Below are 11,853 nucleotides of genomic sequence, written 5' to 3'. Positions count from 1 at the left end.
TAGCCAGAGCGAAATAATGTTATCTTCATCACTTTCCTGTTTGATTTTCTTAGCTTCTTGGAAGCTTTATGATTTTGCATATTTTAAAGGCAACTTTTAAGATCCAGTAACATTTTAAATGTTTATTCTGTTTACTAAGCAACTCTGTGTCTAGGAATTTAACCTATGGAAACAGATACTTATAAAAATGTACAAACATAAATATACTTTACGGGGGCACCTCAGTTACATGTCCGACTCAATCTCAGCTCAGGTCTTGTTTTCAGGGTCATGAGTTCAAGCCTAGCGTGGAGCCTACTTTAAAAATAATTAATTAATTAATTAACAAACAAACTTTATGAACAATGGTCATTCCAGCATAATTTAGAGCTTGAAAACACTAAATGTTCACTAGTAGGGAACTGGTCAAATAATTCATGGCACAAGCATGCTTTAAATTACGTACAACTCTCATAATGAATACATGACTGTCCACAAGTACCACGGACCCGTGAGCCTGTCCGTGATGTGTTCTTAAGCGAAAAACAAAAAGTTGCAAAATGGTAGTGGTAGTTTTATTTAAAATTGTAATTGTATATTTACACAGATAGGTACAGATACAAAATACAAATATTAATATAGATGAAAGGGCGGGAAGCTCTGGAAGGATATAACTAAACTATTAACAGTGAGAGGTGAATTTTCAATTTTCCATAAGATAAATTCCTGTACGCAGAGTTGCTGAATGAAGACAAGACACATTTACAATGTTACTGGAGGCTGAAATACAAAATACACAAAGAAAAAAGACTTTCTATGATATATATTTTGAGAATGGATTTTTTTGATACAGGCATATGTTACAGAAACACTTTCGTAAAAGGAATTTTTAATTATTATGAAGTTGAACAGAGAAATAAAAGAGGCCTTTAGACCACGCGCCCTAGCGCAGAGGAAGGGCCTCAGCGGGGGTTGTGACCCACACATCAGCTGAAGGGTAGGGCCCCACGAGCAAGAGCGCCTTCCAGTCTTTCCCTCTTTTTCCAGGAACAAGGCCCCTGGCTGTGAATAGGGTGGCGGAAGAATTGTACAGTCCAAGTGGCTCATCTGTCTGGGAGGAAAATTCCAGCTCACCCATTCCCTTGGGCCAGCCTGAGCGGCCAGGCTGGGAGGCAAGAGCCAGCCGAGGTGACCTGTGGGTCCCCCCTCCTCGGACTTCTGCACACCCTCAGCTAGCCCTCAGGTTCACTTAGCTCTTTCCTCTTACCTTGCCCTTCCCTACTCTGTCTGTGTACCAGGCAGGTCTGGGGTCTGGAGACAGGGGGTTGGGACCCAGGCTTCCCCTGCCCCCAGCTCTACAACCTTGGCTGAGCGCTTTACCTCCTCGAGCACTGACTTGGGAGTCAGCTGGGATCCTGTCCCTGCCACCCTGACCAGATGGCCTTGGGCAGGTCGCTTCAAAACCTTCCTGAATTGGCTTCACGTGTAATATGGAGAAAGGAGTGGTACCTGGTTGCTAGGGTTGGTGTGAGGGTAAAATGAGAAAATGGGCAGGACAGCCCTGGCACAGGATAGGCGCTCACCAGCCTTTCATCATCCTTTCTCTCTTTGTGACATCACTAGCTCCATTTACTGCTGGGGAAATTGAGGCCTGATGTGGTGTAATCTAGCCAAGGGTTCCCCAAGGAGCAGGCCTGAAGTGGAGGGAGCCCAAGTCTCCTGACCTCCAGACGGAGGCTTTTCCCATGAGCAAGGATAATCCCTGTCTGGAATGTGGGTTGTTTCTTCTCTTTCCGGGGTAGATCCGGGTATTGGCTTATTCATCTTCTACCACAGCCAGGAATGGGAAGGTCACAGGTTCTGGGTGCTCTCTGAAGCCAGGCACCCTGGGAGGGTAGGCTTTGTGTGGCCAGACCATGCAGCGGGCAGGGTTTCCCCTGGCGTGGTTCAGCCGCCCCTGCGTTGGCGGCCGGGCCTGTGAGTCAGAGCTGCCCACGTCTCCCCACTGGCGGCCACAGCCCCAGGCCCTTGGCCGCAGTCCAGGGAGGTGTGTGGTTCCAAAGACAAGGTGCTTGTGCCCCAGAAGGAAACGGAGATGCCCCCTTCCCCACATCAGAGAGAGCAAGCGATGGCCAAGATCACACGGCAAGATATGATAGATCTTGGGCTGAAACCCAGTTCTACCTTGGGTGACCCCTGCCAAAAGGCCCAAGTGAGGAGGTCAGGAAGCCATAGCCTGGGTCTAAGACCCTTGCCTCTGGCTCTTGCCCCAGTGGGCTCTATTGCCCCGACCCCGTGCCGCTGCCAGGGTCCTTCAGGCCTGCGCTGGGCCGTGGAGCCTATGGTCAGGATGGAGCTGGCCAGCAGGCAGCAGGATGCTTGGCTCATGCCAGCCCCACACCACTGAGCCACTGTGGTCGTGAGGGGTCTGGGGCCTGCTGGGTCTGCACCCCGCTGCCCGGCCTAGCTAGACTGCCCTCGGAGACATAGCTGGGCCCCATTTCCTCGCTGGCTTCACCCTGGCCGCACCCACTCCCCTCCCCGCCCACCTTCCTCTCTCTCTTCCTCTTCCTCTCTCTCGCTTGCCCTCTCTCCTCATTTCGTACTGCTCTCTGGCCCCCATGGGTGCTCTGTCCGCCCTGTTCCTACCTGAGACCCAGCCGCTACTCACCAGGGCCTGGAATCGGGCTGGAGCCGATGCCTGTCACAAGCCACACCAGCGTCCATCTGGCCCGCGGGCAGAATGGAGGGGAGGGTGGGGGGTGTCCCAGCTTACAAGCCAAAGCCAAAGCACATGGTTGGGCAGGGCGGGTGCTGCAGGAGGGGCTCAGGCTTCTCAACGGGAGCCGGGGAACAGTCCGGTCTGTCCCAGGGCCAGGCACTGCAGAGCCAGTAGGGCCTTTCCATTTCATACCTTGGGAAGCCGAAGCCTGAGGTCCAGGCCATCCAGCTGCTAGCAAGTGGTGGAGGGAGTGTGCAAACCCCATTTTACAGGTGGACCTGAGACTCCGAGCTGAAGGACCCTGTGTGGGGACACTGGCCAGAGCTCAGCCCCATCTGCCTCACTCCACTCCTGCCACCTCCCAGGCACGGGGACCTAAACCCTCGAGAGACCATGAAGTCCATGAGTGAGAAGCACCAGGTTTAATATTAAAATCTTTTTCTTAAAAAAAAAAAAGTACACAGATAGGAAAATTTGATGGCATATAAAATAGCACTTCTGCTGTATAAATGTGAGTTAATGTGAGTCCTAAAAATACTTGTAAACCTAGGTGATTACATCTTTGGTACCGTAGTGAGAAGCCCCTCCCTCTCCCGGCCCAGCAGAGGGGGCTGGTGCCCACTCCTGGCTCTCCTGCCAGCAGTCTTGGCCACGGCCCTCACTCCCTGGCACCCCCGATGCCCACTGAGCGGGGGTGTAGTTGGCAGAGAGAGTACAGCGAGCGGGCCCAGGCAATGAGCGAGCTGTACCCCACAGGTACTCCCTCAGGGACCAGGCAGCTGCTGGGTGAGAAGGCAACCCCCAAAGTACCTGCCTCTTGCACCCCTCTCTGGTTCCCTAGAAAAGCTTCTTGTACTTTCTGGGGGCCTCCAGGAGCCCTCACTGTCTACGATGTCTATGGCACAGACTCGGACAGCAGGTGCTGGAGAGCAGACTGCATGCACAGGGTGTCTGATCTGCCCTCTCTGCCTCCTTTGCTCAGGAGGGCTCCAGAGGTCACTGGTAGGTCTGAAAGGGGCCCTGTAGTCTTCCCATGGGGCAGCTGCTGGGGGCTTTCCAAGACACTGGCTGTCACTCCGAGTCAAGACCTGGGCAGCTGGCCTTTTGGGACTTCCTGGGGGTCTGGGGATGGGGCACGGCTCCTGAATGCCCAGAGTGTGATGCATGGTCTGGAATGTGCCCAGACCCCAGCTGACCCCTAGGACGGAGGTTTGGAGTGTTTGGCTTTGCTTCTTCTGGGCAAGTGTGCCACCCCCTGGAATATTCGAGAATGTTAGTGTCGGCAGGGCACCAGAAGTCAACGAGTCCACCTCGCTCATTTTTCAACAGAGCAAACAGGCCCGGAGAGGGTGAGGAATTCCTCCAAGGTCCCGTATCAGGTCCAATGACACCTTGATCTACACATGTGGACATTTCTTGCAGGCACATCCGCACGCTCGTCACAGATGTGGGGCTCGCCTGGCCCCAGAGACTCTGGTGCGTGGAGTAAGACTGGCGGTGATAAGGAAGAAGACCCCGGCACTTACAGGGCCAGGCAGACATGGACACCAGCACTTGTATGGCGAGGCGTGCCCTGAGTGCCTGGGACAGGGGCTGTGGGCCAGAGCGTCCTGGACTTGGCTCAGCCCCCAGCATGAAGCGTGGATGGCCCCAGACCAGCTCGGGCCTGGGAAGGCGGAGATTGGCATCAAGGAGAGGTGGCTTCTGGATGAATATCACTGTCCGAGGCCAGGCCCCGGCCGAGCCAGGAGCCAGGGATGCCGGGGTCTCTTCCCCAGCTCTTAGGTGGATGAAAGTGCGAGGAGAAAGCTACAGCTCCTTGAGGAGTAGCTGGCCGAACAGAAGAACGTTAATTCATACCTCCTGAACCCCGAGAATCTCTCTAGGGATTCCAACCTCCCCGCCTGTCAGCCTGGGAGAGAAGCCCAGATTCTGTGTCACCGGGCCCTGTGCTCCCATCCTACAGATGGAGAAATTAAGTTTCCTGGGAGAACCTGGCTCCCAGTCACATGGCCTCTGTGACCCCCGCAGCCCTCTGCCTCCTAAGCCAGCCCCAGTGGCTGGGGTGCCACATGCCAGGGGCAAACGCTTTCTAGAAAGTGACGGCTGATGGGAGGCCAGGCCAGGCCAGGAGGCTCTGGGTGCTGGGAGGTAGAGGGGAAGCTTCGGGTGGGGCAGAGTGGGGCCAGCCCCCTACAGGAAGCTGTCCTCCGCCTCGGCCCGAAGCCCAGGGCAGCTTGACTCCAGTGGCGGCTCCGGCTCCCCCTGGGGCTCGGGCTGGGGCTCTGGCTCCTCTTGGGGCTCCAGGGGGCTGTCGCAGGAGATGGTAGAGGGGGTGTTGACTTCATTCAGGGTGGAGCTAGGAGGAGAAGGCAAGTGAGTGAGGGGCTGGGAGGGAGCCACAGGAAGACAAGAGCAGTCTCCGGAGCTTTCTGTGTGTCCAAGCTTGCACCGCGCACCTCACAGCCTTCAGTTCGTTATATCCCCGTCAGGACTCAGCGAGGCAGACGCCGTGAGGGAGGGGCCGCTCAGAAGTGGTGTCCGGGGCCTGCATCACATACCAGGACTTGCCCGCAGCACAATCAGTGGGCTCGGGGCTCATTCCTCACTCATCAGCACCTCCGTGCCCCGCACTCCTGAGGCGCTTGCGATCTCACCCAATCCTCCGACGACCCCCACATAGGGGGGCGCTACGGTTTTCATTTTAGGGAGGACAGACACGGAGGCTCAGGGAGCGGAGGCAGGTTGCATGAGGGAACGGAACAGGCCAGCGTTCACACCTCAAGATGTCCGAGCTCTGAGCTGGACCCCTCTGCACACTGGCTACCTGGGGCCTTGCCACCTTTGCTCCAGCGGAAGGCGGAGAGGGCCTCCCAGTTCTTGGGGGTGCTCCAAGTGCCCATGGAGACACGAAGGCTCACAGAGACCAGGCCTAGCCGGGCTTCATGGCAGCTGGGGCCACAGCTGGAGCTGGAACCCTGCCTGCGGCTGTGGCCACTTCACCATAGAGTGGATCTGGTTTGGGGGGAGGGGGCATCTGGCCTCATGAAGGTCCTTCCTCTCCAGCCGAGGGAAGATCGGGTCTGAACATGAAGTCCAGGCAATGGCTGGCCTTCCTCCAGCCCTGGCCACTGACAATTCACCACATCCCAAAGGCGAAAGAGAAACACGAATCTCCTTCCCAGTCAGAATTCTGGCCTGAACTCCTGTGGGCACCAGGCCTCCTACAACCACACCAGGCTCCCGGGGGCCCTCAGGACGTGGTGCTGGAGAACAGAGCACAGGCCAGGGCTGGTGATGATGACTCCAGAGTATACACAGGGTGCTGGGGATGCTGACTGGATTTCCTACTCCTCCTTAGGGCCTGGATAAGGCCTAGGGACAGGAGCAAGGAGATGGCCTATGGGGCTACTTTCCAGGAAACCACTACCCTACAAGTAAGTCCCAGCTGTTCTGTCTCTTACCAGCCTGCGCTTTCCCCCTGAGGTCATCAGAAGTCAAATGAGTTCAATTCTCCCTTCTGCTCACTGCCAGGAATCAGTACTCACCCCAGGTAACTGACTTCTAAGGCAAGCCTGACAGCATGAAGACAAAGACAGACAGACAGACACACACACACGCACACACACTGCACACTATTGCCTTGGGCCTCAGGCCAGAGCAGTTACCTGGCAAGGCTGGGAGAACTCTCCAGTGGGCCCTCATCAGCAACCTCAGGTTTGGGGTCAGGCAGGGGGATGATGTAGTCGTTGTCACCCTCGTTGGGCTGCACAGCAGTGTAGAGGACAGAGCTGGTGTCCAGGGGGGATCGGAGGCCATGGAAGCCAGGCAAGCGGGCTTGGGACCGAAGGACGGCTGGGTGGTCGCTCCTCAGAAACTCCTCATCCACCTGCTGGTACTTCTGCTCCCCGGGAGGGGACCCGGAGGGACAGGGGTGGCGAGACCAGAAATGCCCATGGGGATCCTCTAACGTTAGACCCTGACCCGGCCCCTCCTGCCTCGTGTGAATTCGACAACTGGTGCTCAGAGAGGAAGGCGAATTGCCCAAAACCACACACACATGCCAGATCCCAGCTGGCATCTCACAAGAGGAGGGGACAGTCAGCAGACTAGTGCCCGTGACCCTAGCATTTCCCCTACTTCAGAGTAGACAGGTGTGGGCTCTCACCTTGCCTCAACCTCCTTCAGTGCAGCCGCAGTTTCCCTAACTGCTAAATGGTGACAACCCAATCCATCTCACTAGGCACTGAGCTGTGACGAACCGTGGGTGGGAGTGTGGTTAGGAACGGGCCAAGGGAAAGGGGATGAGCGTCGCCCCTCCCTGTAACTCCCTCTGGTGGACAGGCCAGGTTTTAAGGCCCTCCTGGCTCCATTTGCCTTGACTGAGCCTGCAACAGGAAATCTAACCATTATCAGCTGGTCAGGCCCTTAGCGGACAGGTAGCCTAAGGACGTTCGACTTCTGAAGGAGCCCCAGGCCTTGGCATGGGTGCAAAGGCATGAGGAGGGATGCAGGATGAAGGGGGCTGTGGGCACCAGCTTCCACACAGGACTTCATTTCAAAAAACACTGTGCTGCTAAAATAAATTCCACTCACAGCTCCAGCCCATCCCTTACTAGTACCAGTAGAGAAACTGAGGCCCAAGAAGGTACAGGGTAGTCCCTCAAAAACCAGCATGACACATAGAGCCTCGTACCCCATGTCTGACTTCTGGACCAGAACTCTCCAATTCGGTGCCTCGACATACCTTTTTGTATCCCTCGCCCAGCAGCCTCTCAAGGAGCAGCACCAGCTGCGAGAAAGGAGGCCGGATCTCGAATTTCTCTTCCCAGCACTTCTGCATGATCTCGTAACTGGGGAAAGGCACAGAGGGGCTCAGGGTCTCAGGCTCGACGTCTGCTCCCAGAACCAGGTGAGCAATGAAGGGAGTTGGGGAGGACAGGTGGAGAGGGACTGTCTTTCCCATTCCCTTAGCAGGCCCTCCCCCCACTGGTGATTGCATGGAGTCGACCGGATCGGTGAGCACATGGCCCAGGTCTGGCTGGTAGGAGTTTCCATGGCCCTCAGCTCAATGGCTGGCTCTGGAAGGGCACGTGACTGCAGCTGAGCCCTTGACAGTCAGCCTGGGGCCTTTTGCCCAAACCCTGGTGAAAGCAGTGAGCAGGTACCCATTTAACCTGAAAACACGGCAGCACCGAGGAAAGCAGAGCTGGGCACAACCAGAGATTCCTGACGACAGCATCTGAACGCCTAGATCCAGCTATGAGGTTTTTCTAGATCTCTGAACTCATCTATTTTTGCCTTCAGCCAGTTAAGGTGGATATCTATTGTTGGCACCCAGAAAGTCCTCCCCCAGGCTCCACTCACATCTCGTCGGAGGCGTGGGCAGGCTGGGCCATGCGGTACCCTCGCTTGATGGCGTTATAGAACTGGTCGTTCATGGGCAGCTCTGGGTAAGGGGTGCCACCTGCAGGGAGCAGAGACAAGGACACACAGGCTCAGAGGTGTTGGGAGAGGGGCAGGTACCCTATTCTATGGGACAGAGAGAGGCACACCAGCCCTAGCGGCCTTGGCACTGAGGAATGTGAGCCCCCTTTAGAGGCTCTGGACAGAGACTGCGACCGTCCCCAGACTCAGAGAACCAGAGAGCACCAGCATCACGTAGGCTTTTTGATGTCACTTCCAAACCCCTCTGTAATCAGCTGGGGAAGCAAAGAGACCCAGAGAGGGCAAGGGACTTGCTGAAGTCACAGAGCAGCGAGAAAGCGGCAGAGAGCTGTGACTTGAACCAGAGCCCTGACCCCTGTCTCCGAGCCTGTCCCACAGCCCCAGCAGGCTGGAGGCGGGAGCGGTCAGGGAAGAGGCCGCGCTGTGCCCCTGAGGGCTGGGGGGAAAGGACGCGTACCCAGGGTGAAGATCTCCCAGAGGAGGATCCCGAAGGACCACACGTCGCTCAGGGTGGTATAGAGGCTGTTGAAGATGCTCTCAGGAGCCATCCACTTCAGAGGCAGGAAGGTCTGTGGGAGGGCAGGACGGTACCACGTACAAGGAGGGCCAAGCCCCACCCTGCCCCAGGGGCGTTCCCGCCCCAGCACCTGACGCCCCGGGCCCTGCCAGCCGCCTCTGCAGGCATGCGGAGCCCACACCCGTCCCAGTACTGACCAGAGGACTGGAAGGCCATTACCCACAGCTGGTGACATGGCGCCCTTATCCCTGAGCAAGGGCCCCAGTGCCTGAGGCCCCTCACAGAACAGCCCCTCTTCCTCACCCCAGCTGGGGTGGTAGAGAGCAGGGAGCCAGAGACATGCCAAGTTACCACCCAGCTCGGACCTGGCCACCTTCAATCTCTAAGGTCTAGAGTCCCTCCTGCTCTGGGATTCACTGCCCCCTTGTGGAAAGTGGGAACATGAGTGGCAGGCAGGATGGTCACATTTTAACCAAATATACACTTGACCTGCTCCCTTCCGACCTTTCCCAGGACCCATTACAGCTGGTCCCTTGGCCCCCGTCATGACAGGTGAATCTGAGCCCCTTACGACCTTAGCATCTCCACCCTCCTCCTGCCCTATGCACAGCTGGTGGCTTCCCTTTCTGGACCTGTACACACGGCCAGGCAGGCCGAGCCTGTCACCGCTGGACAGGGCAGGTCATGAGGAGCTCTGTGGATGTCCCACATGCCACAGCCACACTGACCAGGAGAGAACCCGCTCCCGGGGTCGGAGGCACACGGGTCAGGCAAGGTACTCACGCTGCCTTTGGAGATATAGTTTGAGTCTCGCATGATGTCACGAGCCAGGCCAAAGTCACAGATCTTGACCAGCTTGCCCTCACAGATGAGCACATTTCTGGCTGCCAGATCTCGGTGGACACACTGGGTTGGGGGAGATGAGAGCTGAGGTCTTGGGGGCAGTTACGGGGAAAGACCTGCCTGTCTAGGGCTTTGGGGAAATGTACCACCACACAGGTGTGAGAGGCCACACAGGTGAGAGGGGCCACATGGTGAGGGCGTTCACTGTCCTCACCCACCAGAGGGGACGTAGCTGCCCTGTGGAGCTGTGTACTTGGAGGACCCTGGCTGGCTAGCTGGCCCACCTCCCCATGACCCTCCTCTGCCCACTGTGACCGCACGTACGTTCTTGGAGGCCAGGAACTCCATGCCGTTGGCCACCTGGTAGCTGAAGCCCACGAGATCCGTGTAGCTAAGCACTGGGGACTCGTTGATCAGAGTTGCCCGACAGGTCCTCTCAGGAGCTAGGGGAGAACGGAAGTTCACGTACCGTCTCGTGTCTCCACGTGGCCCACAGAACCCCTGCCCTTTTGCTCATGGAGGCTGACTGTCCGATAAAGGTAGCTAGTGATCCTCTAAGTCCCCCCCAAAAGGAAAACAATTCCCAAATATCTACCGTAAACCTCTCCTACCTCAGCAGTGCTCTCACTGGCCAGCAAAGCCTTTGGCATTAGCCCCGGGCCACCTTGGCTCAGCCTGACCTGCCTGCTTCTCAGGGACACTGGGGCAGCCTGGGGCCTCCTCTGTGCCCATGCCCCGGGAGGCCAAGTACTCCCCCAACCCCAACTCCTCCCGCTCTGGATCCAGAAACAGAGGTTCACACTGGGGCTCCATCCCAGGGCAGCTTTGGGAAGGTGGCTAACCTCAGTTTCTGCATCTATGAAATGGGCACAAGGCTACCTTCCTCCCAGAGTTGTTGCCATCCTGGGCATATGAAAGGCTTTGATAAGAATGCATGACTGCATGGGGGTGGGCGCTGTGCCTAGGTGAGGACACGGGCGCACCCACCGGTGGGGACGTAGTTGTCATAAGGGGCCATGTAGCTGGAGGACTCGATGTCTGCGTATTTGACGCCTCCTTTCATGGCCAGCATGGGCACGTAGTCCACGGACTCGTCCTTGCTCATGTCCATGTAGCCGCCGTCGCTCTCCCCGGGCAGAGACACGTGGCTGGGGGACAGAGGACCATCAAAGAAGGAGGGGCCACGCGCTTTCCTTTGTCCTCCCCTCCTGTCCCTGCTCAACCCTAGGCCCCACAAGGCCCTGTCACTCCTGGGTTTTCTCTCTCCCTCTGCCACTCATCTTCCTCCAGCCTGTCACAGCTTGAACGGCCACGCAGTGAGCCCTTGCAACCAGCCCGCGGGGCCCTAAGCTGGGCAGCGGGGTGCTACCATGACACAAGACCTGGTGCACGTCCTCGGGGAGCTCACGCCTAGGCGTGATCACAGCACCCCAGTGCGAGGGTCATGAGGACGGCAGGTAGCACGCTGCCTTTCTGGGGCCTCCACAGCACCATCCGGAGGCGATGCCCTGCGAGGGCCCAGCCACAGCCCAGAGCCGGCAAGGAGTTGCCCTGCTGACTCGGCCTGCGGCGCCAGCTCCCCCAGGAGCTATGCGACCACATGTGCTTGTGTCTCTAGGGCAGACCAAAGACCAGAAGGAACTCGATACAACGCTGGGGAGGACAGGGGTGAGTTTTCAGGTCTCCTGGTGATTTTCTGAAGTTCTTCTTGTCTCCACAATAAATACATCTTACTTTTGTAATCAGCAAAAGAACTAAGAAAAGTTACTTTTGGAAAAGAAGAAGAAAGACGTTGCATTGCCCACGGGGCATTGGACGGACCGGGGCACTGCCAAGGGAGGGGGGCCAGGGCCGGGAGAGCCCCGGCTGCTCCCTGTGGAAAGAGGGGGTCACGACACAGGAGCCGTGGGAGGGGTCCAGGGGTCCCATCACAGAGCGCTCAGCACTGGGCCTGCCCCCTCCCGCAGACAGTCAGTAGGGGGTGGCCGGCCCCACCCTTATCATCCCCTCAGGGTGACGCCCAGTCTGGGGTGCCCAAGCCCGGGTCTCAGACTGACTCGTGAAACAGCCCTGCCTCCTAACCCGTCCCTGCCCACCCTGGCGTCAGCTCCCGTCCCAGACGGCGAGGGAGTGAGCAGGTGCTCCTCGGGGCTCCCCGAAGCCTCCTCAGGTACCTGGGCAGCGGGAGCCCGCCGGGCAGCGCGTTGCTGTAGAGCTCGGCGCTGGGCGGGCGGCGGCTTGTCGGGGCAGCGCTGCAGGAAGGTGTGCTTGTTGCGGTGCAGGTAGTCAACCAGGTCGCCGTAGCGGCAGTACTCGGTGATGATGTAGATGGGTCCTGCGGGGG

At 57.5% G+C, this 11,853-nt stretch overlaps 1 protein-coding gene across 1 annotated transcript in view; it reads right to left on the bottom strand.

Annotated features, from left to right (window-relative positions):
* Nucleotides 1-536: 536 nt before the first annotated feature.
* The window catches only part of PDGFRB (platelet derived growth factor receptor beta), a 39,557-nt gene continuing 28,240 nt past the window's right edge, over nt 537-11,853 (bottom strand). Inside the window, 10 exon segments of the mRNA XM_034656879.1 lie at nt 537-5,060; nt 6,370-6,602; nt 7,449-7,554; nt 8,069-8,168; nt 8,607-8,718; nt 9,450-9,572; nt 9,834-9,952; nt 10,497-10,657; nt 11,684-11,745; nt 11,747-11,844. Of these exon segments, the coding sequence (XP_034512770.1) occupies nt 4,895-5,060; nt 6,370-6,602; nt 7,449-7,554; nt 8,069-8,168; nt 8,607-8,718; nt 9,450-9,572; nt 9,834-9,952; nt 10,497-10,657; nt 11,684-11,745; nt 11,747-11,844 (1,280 nt within the window). The 3' untranslated portion in view covers nt 537-4,894.

The sequence above is a fragment of the Ailuropoda melanoleuca genome, chromosome 3, assembly GCF_002007445.2.
Source record: "Ailuropoda melanoleuca isolate Jingjing chromosome 3, ASM200744v2, whole genome shotgun sequence".
NCBI classification, from domain to species: Eukaryota; Metazoa; Chordata; class Mammalia; order Carnivora; family Ursidae; genus Ailuropoda; species Ailuropoda melanoleuca.
This window is presented reverse-complemented; position numbering and strand designations above follow the sequence as displayed.